Below are 27,904 nucleotides of genomic sequence, written 5' to 3' on the forward strand. Positions count from 1 at the left end.
CTCACTCTGTTGCTCAGGCTGGTCTTGAACTCCTGGCCTCAGGTGATCCTCCCTCTTTGGCAAAAGTGCTGGGATTACAGGCATGAGCCACCATGCCTGGCTTCTTTGTTTTTAATAAAAGTCCATTTAACTTTTATGCATAGAACATTATTCTATTAATGTTTTGTCTATCGCAGACATACCTCAGAGATATTGCAGATTTGGGACCAGTCCATAGCAATAAAGCAAATACTGCAATAAAGCAAGTCACACTATCTTTTTTTTTTTTTTTTTGGTTTTCTAGTGCATATAAAAGTTATGTTTACACTGTACTGTAGTCAATTAAGTGTGCAACAGCATTATGTCTTTAAAAAACCCAATGTGTGTGTCTTAATTTAAAAATACTTTTTACTAAAATATGCTAACAATCGCCTAAGCCTTCAGCAAGTCATAATCTTTTTGTTGGTGGAGGGTCTTGCCATGACATTGATGGCTGCTGGCTGATCAAGGTGGTGGTTGCTGAAGGTTGGGGTGGTTTTGGCAATTGCTCAAAATAAGACAACAATAAAGTTTGCTTCATCTGTTGACTCTATCTTTCACAAAAGATTTATCCATGGCATGTGATGCTGTTTGATAGCATTTACCCACAGTAGAACTTCCTTCAAAATTGGAATCAATTCTCCCAAACACTGCTGCTGCTTTATCAACTAAGTTTACGTAATATTCTAAATCCTTTGTTGTCATTTCAAGAATGTTCACAGCATGTTCACCAGGAGTAGATTCCACCTCAAGAAACCACTTTCTTTGCCCATCCATAAGAAGCAACTCCTTGTTTATTCAAGTTTGATCATGAGGTTTCAGCACATTGTTGCATCTTCAGGCTCCACTTCTAATTCTAGTTCTCCCGTTGCTTCTACCTCATCTTCAGTTACTTCCTCCACTGAAGTCTCAAACTTTTCAAAGTTATGCATGAGGTTTGAAATCAACTTCTTCCAAACTCCTGTTCATGTTGATCTTTTGACCTCCTCCCATGAATCATAGGTGTTCTTAGTGACATCTAAAATGGTGAATCCTTGCTGAAAGGTTTTCAATTTACTTTGCCCAGACCCATCAGAGGAATTACTATCTATGGTAGTATGAAATCTATTTCTGAAATAATAAGACTTAAACTCTAAATGACTCCTTGATCCATGGGCTGCAGAATGGATATTAGATAAGCATGCATGAAAACGACATTCATTCATCAACGATGTCTTCATCAGAGCTTTGGGTGTCCCAGTGCATTGTTAGTAAGCAGTAATATTTTGAAAGGAGTCTTTTGTTCTGAGCAGTAGGTCTTAACAGTGGGCTTAATGTTCGGTAAACCATTCTATAAACAGAGTGGTGTTAGCCAGGCTTTGTTTTTCCATTTCTAAGAATTGATTTAGCATAAATTTTCAGAATGGTAAATGAGCATTGGCTTCAACTTGAAGTCACCAACTTCATTAGCCTCTAACAAGAGTCAGCCTATCCTTTGACACTTTAAAGCTTGGGATTGACTTCTCCTCTCTAGCTATGAAAATCCTAGATGGCATCTTCTTCTAATAGAAGGCTGTTTCATCTACATTGAAAATCTGTTATTCAGTGAAGCCACCTTCATCAATTATCTTAGCTAGATCTTCTGGCAAACTTGCTGCAGCTTCCTCGTCAGCGCTTACTGCCTCACCTTGCACTTTTATGTTATGGAGGCAGCTCCTTTTTTAAACCTCATAAACCAATCTCTGTGAAGGCTCAGACTTAACACAGCTTCCTCACCTCTCTCAGCCTTCACAGAATTGAAAAGAGTTAGGGTCTTGCTCTGGATTAGGCTTTGGTTTAAGGGAATGTTGTGGTTCCAGACCACTTTCTCCATATCAGCAATAAGGCTGTTTTGCTTTCTTATCATTTGTGTGTTCACTGGAGTAGCTCTTTTAATTTCCTTCAAGAACTTTTCCTATGCATTCACAACTTGGCTAACTGGTGCAAGAGGCCTAGCTTTTGGCCTATCTTCTTTTGACATGGTGCACCATGCTTTTGACTTGGTGTACCAAAACAATTTCAATAGTAACATCAAAGGTCACTGATGACAGATTACCATAACAGATATAATAATGAGAAAGAAGTTTGAAGTATTGCAAGAATTATCAAAATGTGACACAGAGGCACAAAGTGAGCCTATGCTGTTGGATAAATGGTGCTGATCGACTTGCTTGACTCAGGGTTGCTACAGATCTTCAATTTGTAAGAAATGCAATTGTCTTTGAAGCACAATAAGGTGAAGCACAATAAAATGAGGTGTGCCTGTATTACATCAACAAAGAAGGCATTGCTAATGATGGCATGTGTTCACTGCCTGAAGTAGAAGAGATGTGTATTTTCCTTGATAGGGAAAATTCTTTTGTTGTTGTTGTTGTTGTTGTTTTTGAGACGGAGCCTCACTCTGTCACCCAAACTGGAATGCAGTGGTGTAATCTCCACTCACTGCAACCTCCACCTCCCAGGTTCAATTGATTCTCCTGCCTCAGCCTCCTGAGTGCTGGGATTACGGGTGTGTGCCACCACAGCCCGCCTAATTTTTGTATTTTTAGTACAGATTGGTTTTCATCATGTTGGCCAGGCTAGTCTTGAATTCTTGACCTCAAGTGATCCACCTGCCTCGGCCTCCCAGAGTGCTGGGATTATAGGCGTGAGCCACTGCACCTGGCCCAGATAGGGGAAATTCTTGATGAATAAATAGTAAGAGGAAGAAGAATGGGCTTTACTGAGTGTTTGCTGTATGCCAAGCTCCATGCTAAATAATTTACGTTGATTAGTGTTTTTGTTCATAAGAAAAGTGCTATGCAGTTTTTAGCTCCTTTTTACACATGAGAAAATGGCAATTTAAAGAGGCTAAGTGTCTTGCTGAAGGTCACAGAGGTAACAAGTAGAGAACTTGGACTAGAACCCAGGTCATCTGACCACAGTGCAGGGCTCTAGACTACATCTTTCTTAAATAAATCTTTATGAAATTGTCAAAAGTCACTTGTTGAGAATAAACACTGAACAATAATACAGTTTTCTGGAACCTGTTTCTCACTTTTAATAGTAGCTGATCCTCAATTTTACTAGAGGTAGGAGGATTCTTGTTCATTAAACATATTTCTTTAAGATTGTAATTTATACCTTATCATATAATAAATTGCATATGAATGTTACTTAATAGTCGTCTTCCAGACAGAATAATTTCAGCAGAATTCTGTGCTTCCTGATTAACTTAAACGATATTTTTATGAGCCCAAAATTATATTCTTATATTTGAGTGAGATATCCTGTTCATAGTCATAAAATTCACTGTGAAAACAAGAATGTCTGGTTTTTTTTGTTTTTTTTTTTTTTAAGAAACAGGGTCTCACTGTGTTTTCCAGTCTGGAGTGGTGTGTTCAGTGTTCACTACAGCCACAACTTTCCAGGATCAAGCGATCCTCCCACCTCAGCCTCTAGAGTAGCTGGGACTACAGACATGCAGCAGACATGCACCACCATGCCTGGATAATTTTTTAATTTTTTCGTAGAGATGGGGTTTCTCTATGTTGCTGAGGCTGGTCTTGAACTCCTGGGCTCAAGGAGTGCCTCCTGTCTCGGCCTCCTAAAGTGCTGGGATTACAGGCATGAACCACCGTGCCCAGCCCATTTTTTTTTTAAATCTAAAAAATGTTATTGTGCTTTAATTCCATGTGATAATGGACATTACACCAAGATGCTTTTAAGGCTGGTAGTAGTGTTTTGGTAGGTGTTGGCAGTTTAACTTGATTAGATACTTTCTATAACAATGGGAAAAATGATCAGCTTATTTCTTATGCTGGCGATGCCTGGAGAGAATGGTTTAATCTGAAGATCTCAGCAGGATTCAAAATTAATATTTTGTCATATTTTTATATCCGTTGATATCTTTTGGATGCTTTAAAGATTATCTTATGCAAACTGAGAAATGTTAGTGTTTGCCATTCAAGTTCCAATAATGCTATCTTTCCCCAAAAAGCACATTTGTTTATATGGAGTTTTCTATTCTAGGGGCACCAAGAATAATGTGTATGTAGTGTAAAGAAGTGGATTATTGTAAATTTCAAACAGATCTCACTATGAAGATATTTGCACCCATAAAACAGACCCAGAGGGCATTCCACTGAAATTTTAATGTATAAATGTGCAAAGCTGAACTGTTAGTATATTTATATTAGAATGGGTGTGTTCTCATTTCAAGAAACTTAATTTTGAATTTTATTTTGTTTTTGATATTAAACACACAAAAAATGTGATTTTCCCCTGTACGCTTGTTTCAGGCCACAAGGGCAGCCATTACTCAGCACTGCACTGACCTTGGGAATTTGCTGGGCAAGGAAAATGATGTGGCCCTCATCATTGATGGCCACACCCTGAAGTACGCGCTCTCCTTCGAAGTCCGGAGGAGTTTCCTGGATTTGGCACTCTCATGCAAAGCGGTCATATGCTGCAGGTAGGAACGTGCAGGCTGTGCACAGTTCACACTCTGCTGTGTCTGTATCCCGTGTTTATACAAAAGAAAGGGATGCATGGGAATTCTAGGTTTAAAGTTTTGTATCTAAAAAAGGCAAAACAAAAATACAAATTTATTTTTAACTGTTGGTGCACAGATTTTGCAGAGGCAGTTAGTGGTTTTTACATTTTCGTTTTGTTTATTGTCTTCTGAGAAGATAAAAAGAGTAAGAACCAGGGCTTCCAGTCACATTCATCATGGGGGATAAATTGGAAAAACACTGCCTCAAGCCCCTTTGAGAAATTACTGGGGTCCAACCTACTGCACATGTCTGAGCTCAACTTCCAAGACGTGTGGGGCTTTGATGCTTCTTTTCTGGCATTTGCTGGTGTATTTCTTTTCAGTTAAGGAAGAGCTTTGGTCGGGTTCATGTGATAGCAATTTTTGTGGTAAGATCTAACTAGAAATCTTTGTAGGTTCTTTATGGAGTCTGGAAAGGTTTTATTTTATTTTATTTTTTTCAATTGGCAGTGGCAGGAGATTGTTACATTACGTTGGCTGCTGGCTACGTAGAGGTCTAGTTCTGATAGAAATTTGAAAGTCAGACAGAATTATAAAGACAATAAACCACTAGAAAGATGAGTGGTCACCAAAGGTCACAGAGAGCTGGAGGGGCTGGCTAGTGAAGCATCGGTAGTGGAAAGGCATGTCAGTTTTATGCCTATGGTCACAGGATATTCAGGGACCATGGGGATGAGGACAAATTCAAATGTGTTTGAAACAATGAATGACAAGTCTGTGGTACCTTTAAGTCAGGAAACCTGGTGCAGCTATGAGGGACCTGGTGCAGGGAGCAATGGCCAGAGCACCTGAAAGTGAAATACACTGCTTCTGGGTTTTATGATGGCCTCCTTCTCTTTTCCTCGAATAGCTTGATTGTGATACAATTCACATACCATACAGTTCACCTGTTGAAAGCAATTCATTGCCTTTGAGTATATTCACAAAATTATGTAACCATCATCACAACCAATTTTGGAATATTTTCATTACCCCGTAAAGAAACTCCTGTATCCATTATCAGTTAATCCCATCTTCCTGCACGCCTTCACCCCCACCCAAAACAACCAATCATCTACTCACTTGTCTCTCTAATTAGCCTGTTCTTTTTCTGACTTCTCTCCATCCCTGTTGTTGCATGTGTCAGTACTTCCTTCTTTTTATGGCTGAGTAATATTCCATTGTTCAGATGTACCGCATGTTTATCCATTTCTCAGTGTATGAGAATTTGGGTTTTTCACACTTTTTGACTCTTACGTGTAATGCTGCTGTGAAGATTGATGTACAAGCTTCTGTTTGGACATAGGTTTTCGATTCCCCTGGGTACGTACCTAGAAATGGAGTTGCTGGGTCATGCAGTAACTCCATGTTTAACCTTTTGAGGAACTGTGAGATGGTTTTCCAAAGTGGCTGCACCCTTTCTGTTCCCACTGGCAATATGTGATTGTTTCAATTCCTCCATATCCATGCTAACACTTGTCACTAGCTATCTTTTTGATTAATTAGCCTAGTGGATGTGAAGTGGTATCGCATTGTAGTTTTGGTTTGAATTTTTCTGTTGATTAATGATGTTGATCGTTTTTTCATGTGTTTATTGGCCGTCTGTATATCTTCTTTGAAGAAATGTCTATTCAAATCCTTTGCCCATTTTTAAGTTGGATTATCTTTTTATTATAGAGGTATACGGGTTCTTTAGCTACTCTGGATACAAGTATCTCATCAGATGGATGATTTGCAGTTTTTCCCCCTTTAGGTTACCTTTTCACTTTCCTGATAGTATTACTTGCACAAAATTATTTTGGCAAAGTCCGGTTTATCTATCTTTTTCCTTTGTGCTTTTGGTGTCATAGCTAATGAGCTCCTTTTTAAAGTAGCTGATCCTGTGCTTTCTTTCCTGGGTTCTATTTGAGCAGTTTAGATTAGGGCTATGCAAATGGAAAGCAGGATGGAAAGAATGGTGGGGAAATACTTTTATTCATAAATTTCCCTTTGTTTCTACATTGTAAAGCTGCTGAGTAGGTGGGTACCTGATTTTATGAATTTCTCCACCCTGGAGGTTGTTACTGCTCTACCTCAGAGCCGTGAGTCATAGGAGTCAGCCACTTCTGCCTGCCACTGCCCTGTTGATCAAAGGGTCATCCCCCTGACTCTCTGGTGGACAAAAACAAGTAACAATGTGGAAAAGTCTGGTAAACTGTAACCCAATGCAAACATGCTAAAACCTTATAAGTTTTTAAGAGGGAAATCAAAATGAGTCCGTTGGATTCTCAGGAGAGATCCAGGAATGCCTGTAAGGGTTTACAGGAACATGTTCTTTTCTTGCCAGGTGCTTGATACTAAAACACACACACATACACACACACACACACACACACACACACACCTTTTTCCCCTTCTTGCTGTGACTGCTCCACAGTGCTTTGTGTGTCTCATAGGCTGTATGCTTGAAGACTTCGCAAGGGAGTTCAAACTGGAATTGGCACAGAAAGAGGAAATTTCAAATTAAATACTGTTACAGTCTACAAAATGGAAGCATTAATTGAAAAAGGGAATTTAGGATAGTGCATCATTTTCCTGCTCTTGGAGGCATTTCTTGGCTGATCTCATACTTAAAATTTTAAATAAATCAACATGTACTTAAAAAAAAGAAAAAAGCACTTGTACACTTCAGATGTACTTACTATTCATTGAAAATTTAAACTTAAGCTAAATTTAATATGTGGCTTCAAACATAAAGTTGACCTTAATTTTCACTTTTCATCTTCAAAATGTAATAGTTGTGAGAGTTACCTATTTCTCTAATAATGAAAAACGTAAATTTTTTTTTTAGAAAATAACTGGTCTATGAAATCATGAAGCATGTTCCTATCAATATTGATTCAGAGATTGGTGATGTTGTATAGAAATAAATACTTTTAAACTAAAACAGTATTTTAGGGAGCAAAAAGAAGGAAATGCAAGAATTTATTAAATATTTTGCTGAAATTAGAATCAAACAATTTGCTAATTATGCATTTCTGTACCCAAACATTTTCCATATGGTTAAAATCCTAGAGAGGTCATATATAGTCAGTACTCCAGTACGATTTACTTTGTATCTGGCAGGGGTGTTGCCATGTAATTTGTTGGAAGTGTAAACTGGTCCAGTCCAAGGTTTTTATTGTGGGCTTGCAAGTATTGTGACATTTACATTGCCAATTCCTAGTATCATGGATGAATAAAGAGAGGAGACATGGTCTTTGGTGTATAAGTGCAAATAGTGAATAAGAGACTATGTTATTGGATTTGCCTCTATTCTTTTGCATCTCACACACATCCCAATTCCTTGAAACCTGGCCCTTAGTGAAGAAAGCATAGCTGGGTCTCTATCTGGCCATATGCAGCAGACTCCCTTTTGTTCTTGATTTTCAGATCCTTTCAGCATCTGGTGTTGAGGGCTCTTCCCTTGAGGGGTTCTCTTTTTCTTCTGTAGCACCTTTCTCTTCTCCTTAGTTATCTGTCTCTTTTATGGGCTTTCTGGCTGCCTGTGAAATGTTATTTTCCCAAGGTTTTACCTCTGGTCCTATCGTGTTCCCATTCCACATCTCCCCACATGCCTTCCATGTAATGTGTCGGATGGCCTCGTTCATCTTATACATTAGTGGCTTCTCACAACACCAGCTTCATACGGAATCATCTGGAGAACTTTTTTGTTGTTGTTTTTTGTTTGTTTGTTTGTTTTGAGACAGAGACTCGCTCTGTCGCCAGGCTGGAGTGCAGTGGCGCTATCTCGGCCCACTGCAACCTCTACCTCCCAGGTTCAAGCAATTCTCCCGCCTTGGCCTCCCGGATAGCTGGGACTACGGGCGCACACCACTACGCCCAACTAATTTTTGTATTTTTAGTAGAGACAGGGTTTCCCCATGTTGGCCAGGATGGTCTCGATCTCTTGACCTCGTGATCTGCCGACCTCGGCCTCCCAAAGTGCTGGGATTACAGGCATGGGCCACTGCACCCGGCTGAGAACTTTTTAAAAACATATTTTCCTCAAAAAGCTAAATCTGGAAAGTACCAAATGACCCAGAAATTGCACTCTTAGGTAGGTATACACCCAAAAGAATTAAAAACAGGCAGTTAGACAAATACTTGTATGTGCATGTCCATAATGTTCATAGCAGCACTGCCCACACAGTAGCCTCAAATTGGAAAACAACCCACATATGAATCCATACGGTGGAATATTATTGAGCCATAAAAAAAAAAATAAAGTAGTGACATGTGCTACAATGTGGATGCAGCTTGAAAACAGGCTGAGTGAAAGAAGCCAGTCACAAAAGACCACATATTATATGATTCCATTCCTATGGTATACTCAGAATAGGCAAATCCACAGAACCAGGAAGCAGGCTAGTGGTTGCCAGGAGTTGAGAGGAGGAAGAATGGCAAGTGACTGCTCAGTGGGCATGGGATTTCCTTTTGAGGATGATGAAGTGTTTTGGAACAGGCTACAGGGGATAATTGCACAACATTGTGACCATACTAAATTCCACTCAATTGAAAATGGTCAATTTTATCTTATGTGATTTCTACCTCAGTAAAATATAAATAAATGAATAAAAGAATTCATCCATTTAAATGAAATGTTTGTTGAATTAAAAAACTGGTATGTTTGATGAAAGTTCACTCATTTGAATGAAATGTTTGTTGATTACAAAAAATGAATCCTTTGAGCAGAAGTTTTGTTATTTTAAATGAAATGTTTGTGGAAAGAAAAACAAAGAGTCTGATTCCCAGGCCCTTCCTCAGAGCAATAAAATCAGAACTTTAGAAATTCTACAAACTCCCTGTGGCACCTCTCTTCTCCTTAGTTACCTGTTGATTCTAAACAGCAGTCAGGGTTGAGAAGACAACTTCTGCCATCTGCTTGTCCAGCGTGGCCCCTCACTTCAGCTCCAGATCTGTACATCCAACCACATCTAGGACTTTTTTTTTTTTTTTTGAGACAGTCTTGCTCTGTCACCCAGTATGGAGTGCAGTGCCATGAACACAAACACAGCTCACTGCAGCCTTGACCTCCTGGGTTCAAGCAATCTTCCTGCATCAGTCTCCCAAATAGCTGGGACTAGCATGCCACTATGCCTGGCTAATTTTTAAAAATTTTTTATAGAGATGGAGGCTTGCTATGTTGCCCAGGCTGCTCTCAAACTCCTGGGCTCAAGTGAGATTACAGGCATGAGCCACAGTGCCAGGGCCTTTTGACAGCATTAGCAAGCATGGTTTTATATCTAGGGGACCTTTAGAGAGATTAAACCATATAAGCACATTATTAAATTGAGGTCAGACATTAAAATCTCTTAATTTGTTTATCTTTTTCAGTATTGCATTTAGTTTTATAAATAAGGAAATAAAGTGCTCAGAAAAATTATATCATGTTGTCTGTGGTCTCAGCTAGGAGTGGAAGAGATAGCATTTTATGTTCTATCTGAATAATATCAGGGCCTATGCTCTGAAGTCACACAGTTCGCTGTGTCAGCTAATTCATTGTCACACATGTTTATTACTGATAATACAGTTTTGCACTAAAGTTTTGCTTTTCACATATTTTTCAACTGTCTTGTATGTTTAGACTTATTCAAGAAATCAACATAAAGTCTTGTAGGATTTGTCATTCTCCGAAGGGGTAAAAGTTATGTGGAAAATGTGTAAACCATTTTCAATATGTTCAAGAAAGAGTTCTCTGTTCTTTCTTCCCCCTTTCTCATTTTCCCTTTTTCTTTGAAGGTCTTTATTTTTGTCCAAATGGAGATAAATTCTCTAGCACAGACTACCAGGGGAGAGGACTTTGACCTCTTGAGAACACTCAGAAATCTTAAAAGTGACTGTCTCGTCAGGAAAAGAATCATGAAAGAATCATCACTGACCCCCTGTGAGGACGTTAGTGATGGCCCCATCAGAGTCCCCAGCAAATACAGGTGACACGGGGGCCGCTGGGCACTGCTTCATTAGCAGACATGATTTACAGCTTCACGTCTCTGGGCAAGAGATGGAGTGGAAGGAAAACACCGCGGCAGGGATTTCCACGGGATGTGCAAATTAAGGGTTTCCAAAGGCATCATTTATTTTCTCTGATATGTTTAGACTTCTGTCTTTCAGGATAGACTCAAAGATAAACATGTATAAGCCTGCTGTGATATCATAGATATGAAAACAGGAGAGAGAAAAAGGCAGAGTGGACGCACTGAATGTTTAAAAAGACTTCTTGGGTTTATTTTTCTAAGTGTAAGAGTGATTTATATTTTTTGTAAAAAATTAGAAAATACAGATAAACAAGAAGAAAGAAAATGGCATTCACAATACCCCCAACTAGAGATTAGCATTGTTGACAATTGGTTGTGAAGTCTTGATCTCCTTCTGTGAAAACACTTTTCATTGGATGAAGGGTTACACCTTTTACAATATGCAAAGTTAAAGGTTATACACAGTTTCTATGTCAAATTTGTTTTTTAAAAGCATAATGGTGTTCTGTTATATGAAAACACAGCAATTAATTTATTCCTAATTGATGGATAGTCAGGTTAACAATGGTTTTTACATGAATAGTTGCAAAGACACTTGATGATTTCCATAAAACAATAATGGATTCAAGGATAAGCAACATAGAAATTTGCAAAAGGGCTTGTAGCCTTAGACTCAGAAAGTAAGATGAATTGGCTTAGAGTCAGAGAGAGATGACTAGTAGCTTAGTCCCTACTGGGACAAACATATTCTCCTCTGTTTAGTAAGCATAGTATGGATTCCAAGCCCCAGTTTGGGGTTTGTTAGCCTCACTAAGAAAGGAGAGCAGTTTAGAGGTTATTTTGTGAAAGAGTATATATGTATACATGTGTATATATACTGTCCAGCATTTTAACACACTGGCAGTGTATCATTCCCAACATCAGGTCAGTCTTCCAGCCTATCCTAAGCTTATCACTCACTTAGCCTGCATTAAAAAACCTGGTGGACATCTGTCTTAACTTTAGACTACTTAAGGTAGAAAAGAACTGGCTCTTCTGATTTGGTTCCTTTCCCAGCTTAGCTTTTTTACCTTAATGAGGCATGATGGATAATAGGAAATCAGAACGTTATGCATTTTGTGTGTGGTATCCTTCAGCCTGTGAACTACACACAGAATTATGTCAAAACAAAGTTCAGATGCAGTAATTAGAATTGTACCACCAATTGTGTTTTAGTTGGCCTCCATATTGGTAGGGATCCAATTGTACACTTGCACAAATAAAACTTTTCTTTAGTTTCATTCATGATGTGATTTCTCAGCATCATGAACGTTTAGTTATAAGCCAGCTTCCTACTTTGACATCCTATTCCAGAGAGCATTATTAACTTGTCGAGGCTGTAAGTCTATCCTTGGGCTGTTTGATTGTGGCTTAGTATATATTTGCCCATTTGTTGATTGCATGCAATTAAGGTAGAATTCACTTTTAGATAGGCTTTTAAAATTTAGCTCTAAAATGAATGCTATTATTTGAATGATTACAGCAATTTTATTTGGTTCTAAATGGCTTCATTGTTATTTTGTTAAGGATGAGAGTGCTCAGATGTAATAGTTCTTCAGCACCATCTTGAAAAAAAAATTCTCAAAGCCCAAAGCTTAAACACTGTTTTTCCATCCACAGATCTTACCATAATTTCTCTAGAATAAAACTAGACTGATGCAGATTTTGTAGTATATTAAAAATAGCCCCACTTGAATCATTGTAGAGGCCAGAATATGTAGAGACTTGAGTATTAATCTAAAGTAGGAAAAGGAAACCATTTCTAAATAATTATTTACAGCTTAGGAAAAAAAAACAAACTTTTTGAAATTAAAGCTAATTTTGATGATAGCACATTTAGAAATGGAGGGCAATTCTCATCTTAACTACCTATTGCAGCAAATAATTTATATGAATTACTCTATAAGATCAACTTCTAACTATTAAGGATTTCTGATGTTTTGATTCCCCTCTAACTAAAAGTTATATATCATCACTATCTGGGTGTTACTATTTCAGGTGAGAAATTTTTTAAAAAGTAGCGTGTCAACTTTGTTTCTTATGTCCTGGGCTAATAAAACAATTTGGTGGGGAGCAATATAGTACATGTGATAAAAATGTGGACAAATATTTAGTACAAGATTGAAAATACAGGAAGCTCTTCAGTATGTCAGCTATGAGCAACTGAGTGAATAGACATGGATAACATGTTGGGAATACTTGCCAAGGGGCATTTAATAATGAGGGTTGATCTATAATAATATGCTGTGTAATTGGGAACACGTCTCTTCGGAGATTTTTTTTGGCTTATAAAATTATTACCATATCATTTTGCTTATATAGTAGACCTACTTCTAATGGTTCTGAAACCTGATTTACATGGCACAAGTTCCCCTCCACTGACTACCTTCACACTAGTGTTTGTTTGCAGAAGCTCAGATGCAAACTGAACAGTGGGAGTAATGAAGCCCTTTCCTCTTTTGGCAGTAGTCTAAGAATTATGGTAATAGGGTCTGTGTGATCTCCCATCCATCCGCTCTGCAGCTTTCAACACATGGGGACCTTTGTGAGACACCAGAAGAGCTCACAGACACATGACTTTTCAAGACTTTTCCGTGTTTTTTTTTCCTTTCCCCTTTTTCATGAATGATTACTTCATCAGTGCATGTCATTTTTGACAATACTGCTTGCCAAATGAAACAGGGTGATATGAAGTCACACTGTGGCCTAAAATTCTGAAGTAGAAGCTCATAATATTTGGCATCTTTCCTACTAGAAAAACAAACCAGAAAAAAAAAAAAATCAAGAACAGAGCTTAATTAAACATGTGGAATATGTCATGAATATTTATGTCCCCGAGTCTTGCCTTGTGATGGTATTTGTACTTAAAGTGCTTTTTCTCCTCTTTCCTGTGAAATCATTCAGAATGTGTTTCATTAATACAAGAACGTGTCATGTTAACTTTCATTAGGAAAAAATTTCACTGCTGACAACACTGACACCTTTCTGATTGAAAGTATGCAAAATATCTCTTACGTTAATTGGTCCCAAAGAAAATTATGTTATCCATTTTCCTGTCTATACATCTGACACTTTCCCTCATCTATCACCTCCTGAATTATCAGTGCTTTGCCTTGCCTGATTTTGACAGCCAGTATTCTGCCTATGACTTTAAAAGTCATAAAAAAACTCCATCCTGGGAGCTTTACTGTCCTCCAGTTTGAATAGGAAGCACCAAGATTACAGTCAGCAAGGTGTAGCCACGTCTACTACTACGCCATATCTAGACCACAATTTCTCTATTTTAAGCCTCTCCCATTGTTTCTTACTCGTTGAACTTTAGAGAGGAAACAAATGACATAGAGGAATGTTTATACTTTTTTAGTATTTAGTCTTATTTAGGGTCACAAGTAAATTTTGTCAGCAGGAGCTAGGTCAGACTGACAGAGCTAACTAAAGTTGCCAAATTTTGGGAGCCTGTGCTTTGTTTGAGTTTTATGATTGGTGATGTCTGCGCCTTATGACCATTGTCATCTGCAGAGCTTTGTTGGGTCAGCAGAGTCTGAGAGGGTCTGTTGAATGATTTGGTTTCTGTTGTTTCTTGTTAACCAGTTAACTGAGCTCTGTGAGAGTCCCAGGGCTGAATTGTCGCCAGTGGTTTAGTTTCTGACAGGCCTGTAAGTGAGAAAGGCAAACAGACAGAGAGACAGACAGACACCCCCTCCCCAACCGTCCCATCAAATTCTTGACACCTGGGTCATCTGAGCAAAACAGAGCATGCATTTTTTTCTCTTACTAAGCAAGTATTCATAGTGGCGTCCTTTCACCACTTGGACACACCAATCATTAAAGACCAAAGTAAATACACCAAGTTGAAGATAATCCTTTCACAAATATACAAGTGCCAAGTTAAAACTGCCTGTCAATCATTTGTGCATTTTTCCTTACTCTTGTTTGTTTTAGTGGATGGGTGTTGTATGAAGATATTAGAGCTTGAGAAATTAGGAGTCCCGTGTTATCACAATTATTTTGCCTCTTTACACATAATTGAACCTTAAGTTCTTAATTTCTCTTTATAAAATCATGATGAATAGATGCTGAGTTTTTTTTCTGAAACAGAATAACAGTAGTAGGGAATATATGTTTCTATGTAGATACATGAACACATGACTATACATTTAAGCTCAATGTTTTCAAACCATGATGCTTCACATTGAGAAATGAATTCTGAATTATCAGATATGGGAACAAGTTTAACAATAATATAGAAGCAGATTGAGTCTTTTTTTAAGGGAAAAAAGTAAATGTTGAATGATATTAGTTTAATGACACTTAGATCTGAATTTATAATCCTGTGAACCTGTAACTGTAGTATTAGCCTATGCCAATATAAACCTAGTTATAATACTTAAAAATAATGAATAATGAATGCAATTAAGGGCTGATACCAACATTTCATGAAGTTTTGAAATAATTATAATTAGAGAGGTTAAAGAAATAAAGTAGGATCTTTCTTTGGTCATATTTATGTTTCCTTTATTTGAAATCTGCTGCCAAGAGTCTTCAGGATAACTCATCACTGGGTGTCTTGCATTTCTACATTTCTACTTCAGAATGTCTCAAGCTCAAAATTTCTTTGGTTTAGTGTCACATGTGTTTAGATAATGTTGCGGAGAAGGAGGAGACTTTTTTTTTAATTTTTAATTTTAAAGTATGGATACGTACTAATTGTACGTATTTATGTACAATTTTGTTGTACATAATGTGATGTTTTGATACAGGCATACAATATGTAATGATCAGATCAGGGTAATCGGGGTGTTATCACCTCAAGCATTTATCTTTTCTTGTGTGTTAGGAACATTCCAACTCCACTGTTTTAATTATTTTGAAATATACAATAAATTATTGTTAACTATAGGTGCCCTGTTGTGCTACTGAGCATTAGATCTTATTCCTTTTATTTTACTGTATGTTTGTACCCATTAGCCAACCCCTCTGTATCTCTCCTCCTCACCACTGTTCCCAGCCTCTGGTACCCAGCATTCTACTTAAGAGAGGACTTTTAAACATTTTATAGGTCTCCGTAAGATCTGTTTTGTATTTGATCCTAATCTGTTTTTGAAACAGGCTTTTATTAGTGTGGTTGAAGGGGTAACCACACTGCTTGTCAGGCCAGCTCCCAGGACTGGCCAGGCTGTTCACTGTGACCCAACTGAGGGAGTACCTATTGTTTAAGGTTGTTGGGTGAACACAAATGACACAACCTTTGCCTGCCTAGAGGACTCAATCTGGTGGGAAGGCCAGTCTTGTTATGACAAATGTAACACAGTCACAGCATGAGGTGCTATGAAAGCTGAATCTTGGAAGATGACACAGCCTAGTAAGCTCCAAGGGATGAGTGTGTGGTGGGAAATCCTAATGCCATCACGATGATAGCACTCAAGCTATCGCAATGTCTGGGCCCTTTGCAAACACTAGCATCTACTACTCCTGAGAATCCTGAAAATGAAGAGGAAAGTTGTTGCTCTTATTTTATAGGTTAGCGAACTGAGGCATAGACGAACAAAGATATCTAAGGTCCTCTAGGTATTTTTTTTTTTTTTCTGAGTCAGAGTCTCACACTGTCACCCAGGCTGGAGTGCTGTGGTGCGAACTCAGCTGACTGCAACCTCCGCCTCCCAGGTCAAGTAATTCTCCTGCCTCAGCCTCCCTAGTAGCTGGGATTACAGGGGCGTGCTACCACACCCAGCTAATTTTTCTATTTTTAGTAGAGACAGGGTTTCACCATGTTGACGAGGCTGGTCACGAACTCCTGACCTCAAGAGACCAGCCGTCCTCGGCCTCCCAAACTGCTGGGATTACAGGCGTGAGCCACCACGCCTGGCCAGTCCTGTAGGTATTAATGAACAGTTTCATGGTTTGAACTCTGGAGTCCATGCTGAGAGACTATTCTAAAGATAATGGTGTAGAATTAAAGTATTTTGATCAGAGTAACAGAGCTAGATCACAGGCTGGGCGCATGGTGGCTCATTTCTGTAATCCCAGCATTTTGGGAGGCTGAGGCGAAAAGGTTGTGTGAGGCCAGGAATTCTAAACCAGCCTGGGCAACACGGTGAGACCACATATCTATATTTAAAAAAAAATTTTTTTTTAAGCAAACAGAGCCTTAGAAGAAGGCAACACTATGGAGGTCAAGTTAGAGTTCATCTGCAAGGTAGAGGCCCTTGTAATACTTCAATTTAGCACAGGGTAGACTTCCACTAGGGTCACAAGTCTTTGGCACATAGTAGGTGTTAGAAAGAAAAGTTGGACTGAATTTCCAGATTCTCTGGAATGGACTATGATCCAGATTTATAGTCATTTAAGAGTTAGAATCTGTAATTGTTAGTGACTGACTGAATGTACTTGGGGATGGTGAGATAGGGGTAGAGGTGAAGCACTGCTGTAAGAGAGCCCATGTCAGAGGGGGTCCTGGAGGAGGAGTTCATTTCCAGCATTGTGAGATGTTTAGAATTGCCACCAGCTGCTGGGTGTTCAGTTCTGGTGCAGGTAGGATTCTGCCAAGCCCATATTCTCCCAGTTACAGGCTATCAATCTATCTGAAGCTGGAAAAAAAAATGCCTCCTTATTTATTTATTTTGTATCTAGCATTTACAGAATGCCCATTTCTGGTTAGTCACCATAGTGTACAGGGCTATAGGATGAAAAGGGGAGAGAAACCACGAGTCAAGGATACAGTCTCACTCCTGTATCAAGTTACTTTGCTTCAACCAGATGTGTTTATTAGACTGCTCTTTGACTTTTGGCTTAATGAGTCAGGGGTGTCCACAGAGTTCCCCATTAGAAAGGAATTCTTCTACCTATCTCTCAGTCTGCACAGGACCATGAGGGTCTTCATCTTCCAGGTGTGGAGGTGGCTTATGTCAGTTAGTGCTGCTGCCTGCTAGCAACCCTGGAGCCCGGAAGATGAGCCTTTTAGGAAATCCCTCTTCCTAGGTGCACACTCAGGACTAGGAGAAATGTTGAGGAAGGTGAAGGATTCTCCCATAACTCAGTCCTCCTGGACAGGTGACTGGCGGGGCCAGACTTTGAGCATCCTTGCTGAACAATAAGCCTGTTCAGTATGGAATCCATGTGCTACTGATAGCAGGGTAATCCTGTGGATTTGCTGAAACCATAAGGGACTAGATGATACGTAAAAAGGATATCAGTGATTCCACGAGTGTGTAACATGAGACAAAAGACATAATAAAAGCCAACCTAATACTAAGCTTAGATTTCCATACTGCTCAGGCTATGTATTAAAAATTCTTACTGTAGAATTTTTAATCAACTGGAGTTTTTTATTAAACTGAATTTGTGTATGTTAAAGGGGTCGGAAAGTCGGGTGGGGATGATGGGTGGGGAGAATTGCTTAAGTAAGAGATAATAGCCTTAAGAGTATTTCCTTGCAAAATATACCTGGGAATTCTTCATGTTTGAAACTATGTGATTCCAGCAAAGATAAGTTATTTCATTTGATAAAAGCAAAAGTAAGAATTATCCTCATGGAACTAAAACCCTGTTATATTTAGTTTACCATGTCTTCCATTAAAACTATCCTGAGATTAACTTGATTTATCTTGTCTCAGTTTAAGTTTAGCAATTTAATCCCTAAAAATGTAGATAGTGCTCATTGTATAGAATTCTCCCCTTTCCCAAAATGATGTACGCTTCTCTTTTACTAAATTCTCAACTTTGTTAGCCCACTCCATATTTCAGTCTTGCTGTAAGTTTTAGAAAGCAGAAATCGCATCTTCTGTTTCCAACTTGAAAGGCATTTTTTACAACTCTGTGTAACAAATGTCATCATTCCCACTATGTCTGTTTTTTTCTGATAGGGCTAAGAGGCAAGTTTTATTGATTTAGAATTTTTCACCAGTTTGTATGCATTATGCTCTTCAAACTTTTATGTGTGCATGAAAGGATATTGATTTAGAACAAATTTATATTAGCCCACTTTTCAAAACCCTGCAGCTAATCAGCATTATTTTTGGTGCTACAGCTTTCATGTAGACGTTCTGCAGGAAAAAACCAGAAAGCTCTCATTGCCATGTGCTGAGATTCTCAGTCAGGATTCTAGAAAAGTCTGTCTTGAATCTAGTAGTTAGTGATTCATAAGTTTTTGTTGTTTATAACTTAGTACTTTTTTTCTGAGGTGATTCCAGCCAATTCACAAGTCTCCTAAGGATTATTTCAAATGCAGGTCATTTGTGTTTCTTGAGATGACATTGAAATCCATCTGTGTGTGTGCTGAATAAATATTGAGCATATGTGCTGCAAATATGTTTTCTGACAAACAACGTGCCATGTTCTGGGTCCTGGGGATGTAGCAGCTACCACAGTGGACAAGATCAGCACAGCCCAGCACAACCCCTGCCTCTGTGAGACTCAGGGCCTGGGAGAAGAGCTGGCCAGTAAAAATTACGTAGACTGTACAATTATGAATTAGATGCTTGGTCTCTTGTATTTCAGCAAGTGGATGCCTTTGATCTTAGGTACATTGAATTCTTAAATTTAATAGCTTCTCTAATGCTGTAGGCTGATGTAGATTTCTGTGGCTATCCTTAACTATCAGCTTTGATCAACCCATAGTTTGGTGTTAAAAAAGAAGCTGTATCTGTCTGCTAAAAGAAAGAAAGAAAGAAAGAAAAAGAAAAAACCTTCTGGTGACTTCCTGTCTTTCTCAGAATTAAATTTAAAAACCTAGGGGGATGCTGCTTCTCCCTTTCTTTCTGTGTCCCGGCCACATTGGACTCCTTTCTGTTCCTTTGGCTCTCCAAGCAGGCTTTGCCCCAGGACTATAACAGGATTTTGCCCCAGTGACACATGGCAAATTCATCTGATTCAGGTCTTTGCTCAAATGTCACCCTCTCAGCTCAAGGCAGGGTACCTTGAGTACTCTGGCTCTGTTAGTGCCACTTTCCATGGCTTTATTTTGCTTGATAGCATTTACCACTACCTGACATACTATTATACTTTTGCCTAATTATTGATAATCTGTCTCCACCCAACAGAATGTTTGTTTCATTAGAACAAAGATTGTGTCTCCTTAGCCTTCTCTTCCATCCTCAGCACTGGAAATGACATGAGACACGTAATGAACACTCAATAAATATTTGTGAATGAATGAATGATGTGATAGGCTACCCAAACCTTCACTTTCTTGAAGGCAGCCTACTCCCTTCTCATGACAGTTGCTGAACTTATGCTGAGAACAGTAGTGATTGTAACTATGGAAAATGTTTAGAGTGTTAGGATCAACTTTTTTCTCCTTTGGTTGTTTTTCCAATGCCGGTCATCTGCTTAGCTACTTTTATCTCCATGTTCTTGGCTATCTACTTGTGGGAAATTGACACCCATGTAAGAGAATGCAAAAGTCTCTTGGAGGAACCAAGGAGGCTTATGTATCCAAGTTAGCATGTACTTCTGAGTCCAGGGTGCTCAAGATCTCTGCTTGGACACTAGAAATAGAAAAAAAAAGTATGAAGAAGTTTGGATAAATGCTTCATTTGAAAGTTTTATACCTCAGTATTTGCTTTCCCATTCTCATGCCACTTATGAAGGGTGAAGTTGGCTTCATTGACAGCTAATACTGTTGAATTCTATTGTAAAATCAGTTCATTAGGTTAGTGTTTATTGAGCAACTACTATGTGTATGTGTTGTGCTGGGAGTAGTGCAAGATGAGGCTGGAGGAGAAAACTGGGGCCGAATCACCCAGGTCTGCAAATCTCATTGGAACTTGGACTTGCTCCTCAGTGCGGTGTGAAAACTTTGAAAAATTTTAGCAAAGGAATGATGTGGTCAGATTTGTATTTTTAAAATAACAGCTTTATTCAAATGTTAGCATACCATATAATTCACACATTTGAAATATACAATTCACACATTTGAAATATACAATTCAGTCAAATTAGTATACTCATACAGCAATATAACTATCACTACTACATTCCATTTTAGAACATTTCATCAACCCCAAAAAGAAACCCTGTACTCATTAGACATTCCCAATATCTCTCCAGTTCCCCAGCCCAAGGCAACCACTTATTTACTTTCTGTCTGTATAGATTTACCTATTCTGGACATTTCTTTGCAACTGGCTTTTCCCACTTACTGTAAAGTCTTCAAAGGGTCATTCATATCGTAGCATTTCAATTCTTTTTATTGCCAAAAAATATTTCATTGTATAGATATATCACATGTAGTTTATTCATCACTTGGCAGATAGTTAGGTTGTTTTTACTTCTTGGCTACTATGAATTACACTTCTATAAACATTCATCTACAAGTTTTTGTGTGGGTATATGTTTTCATTTCTCTTGGATATATACCTAGGAGTGGAATTGCTGGGGTATATGGTCACTCTATGGTTAACCTTCTAAAACAGAGCTGCCAGACTGTTTTTCAAAGTGGCTACACCACTTTACATTTCATACATTACACCTCATACATTTCCATTAGCAATGTTTGAGGGTCCCATTTCCACTACATCCTTGCCAAAACTTATCTTTTTTAAGTCATAGCCATCCTAGTGGGTATAAAGTGGTATTTCACTGTGGTTTTGATTTGCATTTCCCTAATGATTAAAGATGTTCAACAACTTTTCATGTGTTTGTTAGCTACAAATAGCCAAAATATCTTCCTTGGGAAATATCTGTTCAAATCCTTTGCCCATTTTTAAATTGGGTTGCTTGTCTTTTATCACTGAGTTGTAGCAATTCTTTATATAGTCTTAATGTCAGCATCTTATCAGATACATGATTTGCACAAATTTTTTTCTAATTCATTGGGCTGCCTTTTCACTTGATGGTATTGTTTGTAGCACAAAAGTTTTAAATTTTGATGAAGCCTGGTTTATCTACTTTTTCTTTTGTTGCTTATGGGATGATATCTAAGAAGCCATTGTCTAATCTGAGGTCATGAAGATTTACTCCTGTGTTTTCCCTTGCAAGTCTTATAGCTTGGCTCTTACCTGTAAGTCTTTCATCTCCTTTTAGTTAGTTTTTGTATATATTACAAGATAAAGGTCCAGTTTCATGCTTTTGCACATGGATATTCAGTTTCTCCAGCACCATTTGTTGAAGAGACAGTCTTTTCCTTTTTGAGTGGTCTTGGCCAGTTGTATATTTTTAAAAGATCACTGTCAGCAGGGTGTGAAGGGTTTAAAGGAGGAGCGACGAGAATAGAAGTGGGGAGATCAATTTGAAACATATTTATGTAGCTCTTACTATGTGTTAAACATTGTTCCAGGCACTGGAACTATGATCATAAGCAAGTCAGACATAGCCCTGGCCTCATGGAGCTTACATTCTGGCACTGAGGATGAGGGATACAAACCTAACAGGAAATAGAAAAAAAAAGCAAATGCAGTGATGACAAGTTGTGAGAGAAGAAACAGTGTTGTGCAGTGTAAGTTATATGACTATTGAATATATAAAGCATGAATTGCTTATTTAGTTTTTTCCTTTAATTTCAAAGGGCCAAATATGCTGACTCAGAGGCAGGTTGGCTACAGTGGAGTTAGGAAAATACTCTTTCTGGAAAGAAAGGCGACTTTAATCATTGCTGCCTATACATGCCACTATCACCAGTGAGTCTTCACTTAATATGCATATCCACCTGCTGGCAGCATTGCCAGAGAGTGGCAGTCTGAAAGAATGGCCGCTTGTTCATTCATTCATTCATTCGTCAGATTATGGTAGCATGGATTACAGAGGTAAAGAGAAATGAAGAGATTTGAGGGTGGTCTAGATGTAAAATGGGGAGGATTTGTAGTCACATATGAAAGGTAAGAGTGAAGAAGAGGGAGCTGTCGAGAATGGGATGAGGGATTTGGGATTTTGATAGTGATGATAGCCATTGAATGCTGAGAATGGGCTAGGCTCTCTATTGAGCTCTGTCCAGGCATTATTCCATATGATCCTGAAAAAATTAGAAAAAACCAAACCACCAAGGTAGGCACCACCACCACCAGCAGCAGCAGACAAAACCAAAGCTTAGGGGAGGTCAAGTCACTTACCCTAGATCACAAAACTATGAAACTGGATAAGTGATGGTGCCATGTGCTACTTTAATGAACTACTTTTACTTTGTTGAGCTCTTCTTTTTAAAAAGTATCTAAAGATTGAATGAAGAAATATACAATTCTAACTAAATGTTTAATGAAGAAATTTTGAAGGGAAAAAATAGACCAAAACCACTTTCTTGTAATCTCACCAACTGTGTTTAATGAATGGCTGTCCTTTGGTGGATTTGTTTCCTTTTCGAGAGATCAACCCTCATCTGAATGCCTCCTTCAGTATAGCTGCTGCTGGTCTTGTCGTATGTGCTTGGCTGTGCAGTTCCTGTGGTCTGGCGTGTACCTAATGCACACAGGTTGGATTGAAGATTGAAGTTAAACTTGCTTATTGATGGCATTTTAATTTCCTTCCTCTTACTACATTATGCGTTTTTTATGATAGTGCTTTAAAGTCCAGGCTTATAAGAAATAGGAAACAATCTCCTATGCAAGTCCCCAGGGTTTCGGTGGAGCAGATGGCAGGAGGGGTCTGGGCATGGTGTGTGTTGCCTGTTTCTAAATTATGTCCCGTGCACCCCAGCATTTATTCCCTTGATGTTGGCACTGGGCAGGTGATCAGATTTTAATTTATGTGGCGTGGTGGCCTTTTAGAGTAGGATAATAACACCGGGAAAATTGGGTTGAGGTCAATTTGTCATTTATTTTGTCATAATAAAATAGAGTACATCTTTCAAAACAGATTTACATAAGTTCCTTGAATTGGAGGAAGCCTCAAATTTAAAACTTTGTTAAGGAACATCTTAATATCACAGAGACTCGGGGTCAGAAAAAATTGAAATGACATATAAATTAGTAGAGTTTTTCATTTGTTATTCAGTTTTTTCCGTTTTTATTGCCCTGGTATTCTGAGTTTCTTGGTTCATTCTTACGTGTGCATCATTTTGGTTTGGGTTATGAGTGCTCACTGGCATACTGGTATATAACACTGATAGCCAGTAGGCTGTTATTTTGTTGCCATTCTATTGTGTCTAGAGAACTATCCAGGGAGGGGTTTGTTTGTTTTTACTTGATGAGGTGCAGAAGTCGGGACGGTACTGAAAAACAGAATGCTAAAGAGCCAGCTCCAATCTAGGAAACATCTGCCAAGAGCACCCCCTGAGACAGAGTGTGAATCACAGAAAGGAATTTAGATTTTTTTTAGCCCCAAATAAGAAAGATTAAAACACCAGTAAATTGTTTTACATTGATTTTACTAAGGCTAGTTAGAAGTAAAGGCTTACAAACATGTACTGTTTATTTAGTGACAGATGAAACTTAGAAGTGTTTCTTCTGTTGTAATTGGTTGGCTCTTTGCATTGATTAGAGCTAAATAGACAAGTTGGTACAAAAATGGCAGGAGTGAAAGGGAATGGGCCCCCGTTGACGTGTAAGAACATACGTGTGCGTGTGGGGACACCAGTGGCGTTTTCTGCATGCTTCAGGGTTTCAGAAGACTTACCTTGTTCTACCCCTCTAAATTAGACCTACTGTGAAAAACTTACAGGTCAGTTTCTGGGAGTGCTTTTCTCCCTGGACTTTCCCAGGTGAGCACTTAGATCCTGTGAATCCATCTCAGTGTTGGAAACTTCCGTGATCCAGCTCTACGCTTTAATTTTGAATGTCTTGCCATTTCATTTCTTTGAAAATAAAACAGTTCCACAACATTACAGTCCTGCGCTGTCTACTCATTCTCCTTTGGGGATTGCTTGTTTTAATTGATTGATTCACAGAGGAGAAAGAAAAATAGACAATTTGTTGCTTTGGCAAGATTGGTTTTGCTAAGGATGCTGCAGCCTTGCTGGGTCTATGCGGCAGTTAGTAAGAGAAGCTGGCTTAGCAGCTCTGAGGCTGACATGAGCATTGCTTCTTAAATTGAAAGATTGGGTGGGTGGATGGGTGGATGGGTGGATGGATGGATGGATGGATGGATGGATGGATGATAGAGACAGATAAGATAGATAGACACTTGAAGCAAGCATTCTCAGAACATTTGTTACTCACCTCACTAAAATTAAGCCGTTGTTATTTTGAGACGATGTGGCAGATAAGGTAGATTGAATCACTTAACATCCATTCCAATCTCCAGTCTGTATCTTTTCCTGTCCTGTAGACACTAGAAAGCTGAAAATCATCCCCTGGCAGCAAAGGTTCTGAAAATGACTAGTTAGGCTGTCAGAATCACTTTTGTAAGACTTCAACACAGAGCAGAATTAAGTGGGTAGAGGGATGGTGTGGTCCAGACATCAGCTTGCTGGCCTGACTGGCAGGTGAGCTGTGCCCAGAGCTGGCACCGCTGTGGGGCCCCCATGGTGGCCCCTGTAGCCCATGCTTGGAGGCAATGTAAGGATGGGGCTCTGGTGGGGCCTCTGGTGGCTCCTGTGTCCTGTGCTTGGAGACAGTGGTATGAGGACAGGTTTCATCATGTGGCATCCCCTCTGTGCTGGTGTCTGGGTCTTGGGGGTCATCCTGGAAGCACAGCTCAGAGGCTATTCTTCTAGTCTCTCTCCTGATTTTATAAGCTCCGAATTCTTGTATAAAGTTACCTTCTAGTTAAAATACCCAGCATGATTTCTGTTATCTGCACATGACCTCCGATAAATGTATACCTTTTTTTTTTTTTTTTTTGAGAAGGAATCTCGCTCTGTCGCCCAGGCTGGACTGCAGTGGTGCAATCTTGGTTCACTGCAAGCTCCGCCTCCCAGGTTCATGCCATTCTGCCTCAGCCTGTAGCTGGGACTATAGGCACCCACCACCATGCCAGGCTAATTTTTTGTATTTTTAGTAGAGACGGGGTTTCACCGTGTTCACCAGGATGGTCTCGATCTCCTGACCTTGTGATCCGCCTGCCTTGGCCTCCCAAAATGCTGGGATTACAGGCGTGAGCCACCGCGCCTGGCCACACGACTTCCAATAAATGTATACTTCTATGGGACAAGTTTTCAGAGCTGGCAAAGAAAATAGGTTCATCTTTATGGACCTTGGGATCTCCGTGTGAAACTGTCACCTTCCCTCAGGTCGTCCACTCATCTCACACATGGCCTCTTCCCTTACACAGGAAGGCAACTCTGGGACGTTTGCTGATGATGGCTCATCTTGCCCACCCCTCAGGTGTGAAACCTCAGAACCATGTGCATTTCTCCTCCTCCTCATCCCCTTTAACCATTCTCCAGTTCTTACTTCCTGATGCTTGCTTCTTTTGAGTCTAACTTTTCATTCAGCCTTCAGCAATCCCTGTGCTACGACAGCCTCTGCTAAGAACTTCATGCAACTTCTCTTATTATAGCCTCATAAAAACCCTGTGGGGGCAGGTTAGATGCCACGTCCCAAGGCTGAACGTAGTGCTGGACTGGGCAGAGAGGCCTCAGCTCTGACTGGTCCGAGCTGTGGGAGCTTTAGCTTTTTTTTTTTTTTTTTCCTGAGACAGTCTTACTCTGTCATCCAGGCTGGAGTGCAGTGATGCAATTTGTACCTCGAACTCCTAGGCTCAAGCGATCCTCCCACCTCAGCCTCTCGAATAGCTGAGGCTATAGGCTCATGCCACCACAAATGGCTCATTATTATTATTATTATTATTATTATTATTATTATTTGGTAGGGATAGGGGTCTTGCTGTGTTTCTCAGGTTGGTCTCAAACTCCTGACTTCAAGTGAGCTTTTTTTTTTTCAGTAACAGTTTTGTTGAGATATAGTCCATATACTAAATAATTCAGCCACTTAGATGTACAGTTCAATGGTTTTTAATATAGTTACAGATACGTACAGCCATCATCACACTAAATTAAGGAACATTTTCATCACCTCTAGGAGAAAGCTTGTGTTTGTCTATTTTTGCTTTGGTTGCCTGACTCTGAGGTCTTACTCAAAAATCTTTGCCCAGACCAGTGTCCTGAAAGCATTTCCCCAATGTTTTCTTCCAGCAGTTTCACAGTTTCAGGTTTAACATTTACATCTTTAATCCATTTTGACTTGAATGCTGAGAGATAAGTCCAAATATGTACAGCTGTTATGTATCAGGTTTTTAAGACAGGAAACCCGGTACACTTGAACAGCCCTAGCCCCCAGCCCTAAGCAGCCACTTATCTACTTCCCATTTCTATAGATTTGCTTATTCTTCCCATTTCATGTAAATGGAATCATACATCATGCAGTCTTGCGTGTGTCTGGCTTCTTCCACTTACGACAGTGTTTTCAAGGTTCATCCACATCCATGTATGTGTGCTTCATTCCTTTGTATGGCTGAATAATATTCCATTGTGTGGATATACCACATTTTGTTTATCCATTCATCAGTTGGTGAGCATTTAGGCTATTTCCACCTTTTATTGGCTATGATAAATAATGCTGCTATGAACACGCATGTACAAGTTTTTGCAAGGATATGTGTTTTCATTTTTTCCTGGGTATATGCCCAGGAGTGAAATCGCTGGCTGAATGGTAGCTGTATGTTTAACCTCTTGAGGAACCATGAAACTGTTTTCCCCAGTGGCTGCCTTATTTTACACTCTCACCAGCAGTGTGGAAAGGTTCTAATTCCTCTACATCCTTGCCAATGCTGGTATGTGACTTTTTGATATTATGTGATGTCGTGTGACTTCTTGCTTATAGCCATCCTAGTGGGCATGCAGTGGTAACTCAGTGTGGGAGCCGTGGCTCTGAACCCCCTTGCAGTAATACCTTCTGCTCCTGAGTAGCCTCCTCAGTTCAGTTTCCCCTTCTTCCTTGATGGCAGTAGCTGATCCCTTTTGTTTCCAGGGCCTTCGTCAATAGATTGCTACCTAAGAGGGTCACTAAAGTACTGTTTGGTCCCAAGACTTCCCTGAACAAGGCCATCAGAAGGTTCCCCATTCCCTATAGGGTGCTGCCTGCATTTTGCTGGGGTTACAGGTACCCCATTATTGGCCTCAGCCTTGCGTTCTGCTTTTCTCTCAGGCAGACTTTCTGACCAATGATACTGGTATATGTTTTGCATCCTGTACATGCTATGTATTTTGACATTTCTCTTTCTTGATCCCCTTTCTACCCATATCATCCAGAAGGGACTTCAGTGCTGCTACAGAATTTATTATTAGTAACACACACTTGGCACTAATTCATTGCTTTATGTTAGTTAATTGCCTATTTTGACTTTTGTCCGTATGTACCAAAAATGCATGTAACTTATAAAAGCCACAATAAAATAAGTATTTTTTTCTAATTCCCTGGCTAAGACACTCAGTCTTTTCAAGATCCCCGTGTAC

The 27,904-nt window shown here is 39.3% G+C and overlaps 1 protein-coding gene across 9 annotated transcripts in view; it reads left to right on the plus strand.

Moving 5' to 3' along the window:
* The window catches only part of ATP8A2 (ATPase phospholipid transporting 8A2), a 660,817-nt gene that overhangs the window by 332,477 nt on the left and 300,436 nt on the right, over positions 1-27,904 (plus strand). For all 9 annotated transcript variants that reach the window (XM_054446069.2, XM_054446071.2, XM_063650657.1 and 6 more), the window contains one exon: positions 4,317-4,489. In XM_054446069.2, coding sequence (XP_054302044.1) covers positions 4,317-4,489 — 173 coding nt within the window. The remainder of the gene's footprint in view (positions 1-4,316; positions 4,490-27,904) is intronic.

Source organism: Pongo pygmaeus, chromosome 14 (assembly GCF_028885625.2).
Source record: "Pongo pygmaeus isolate AG05252 chromosome 14, NHGRI_mPonPyg2-v2.0_pri, whole genome shotgun sequence".
Lineage (NCBI taxonomy): Eukaryota > Metazoa > Chordata > Mammalia > Primates > Hominidae > Pongo > Pongo pygmaeus.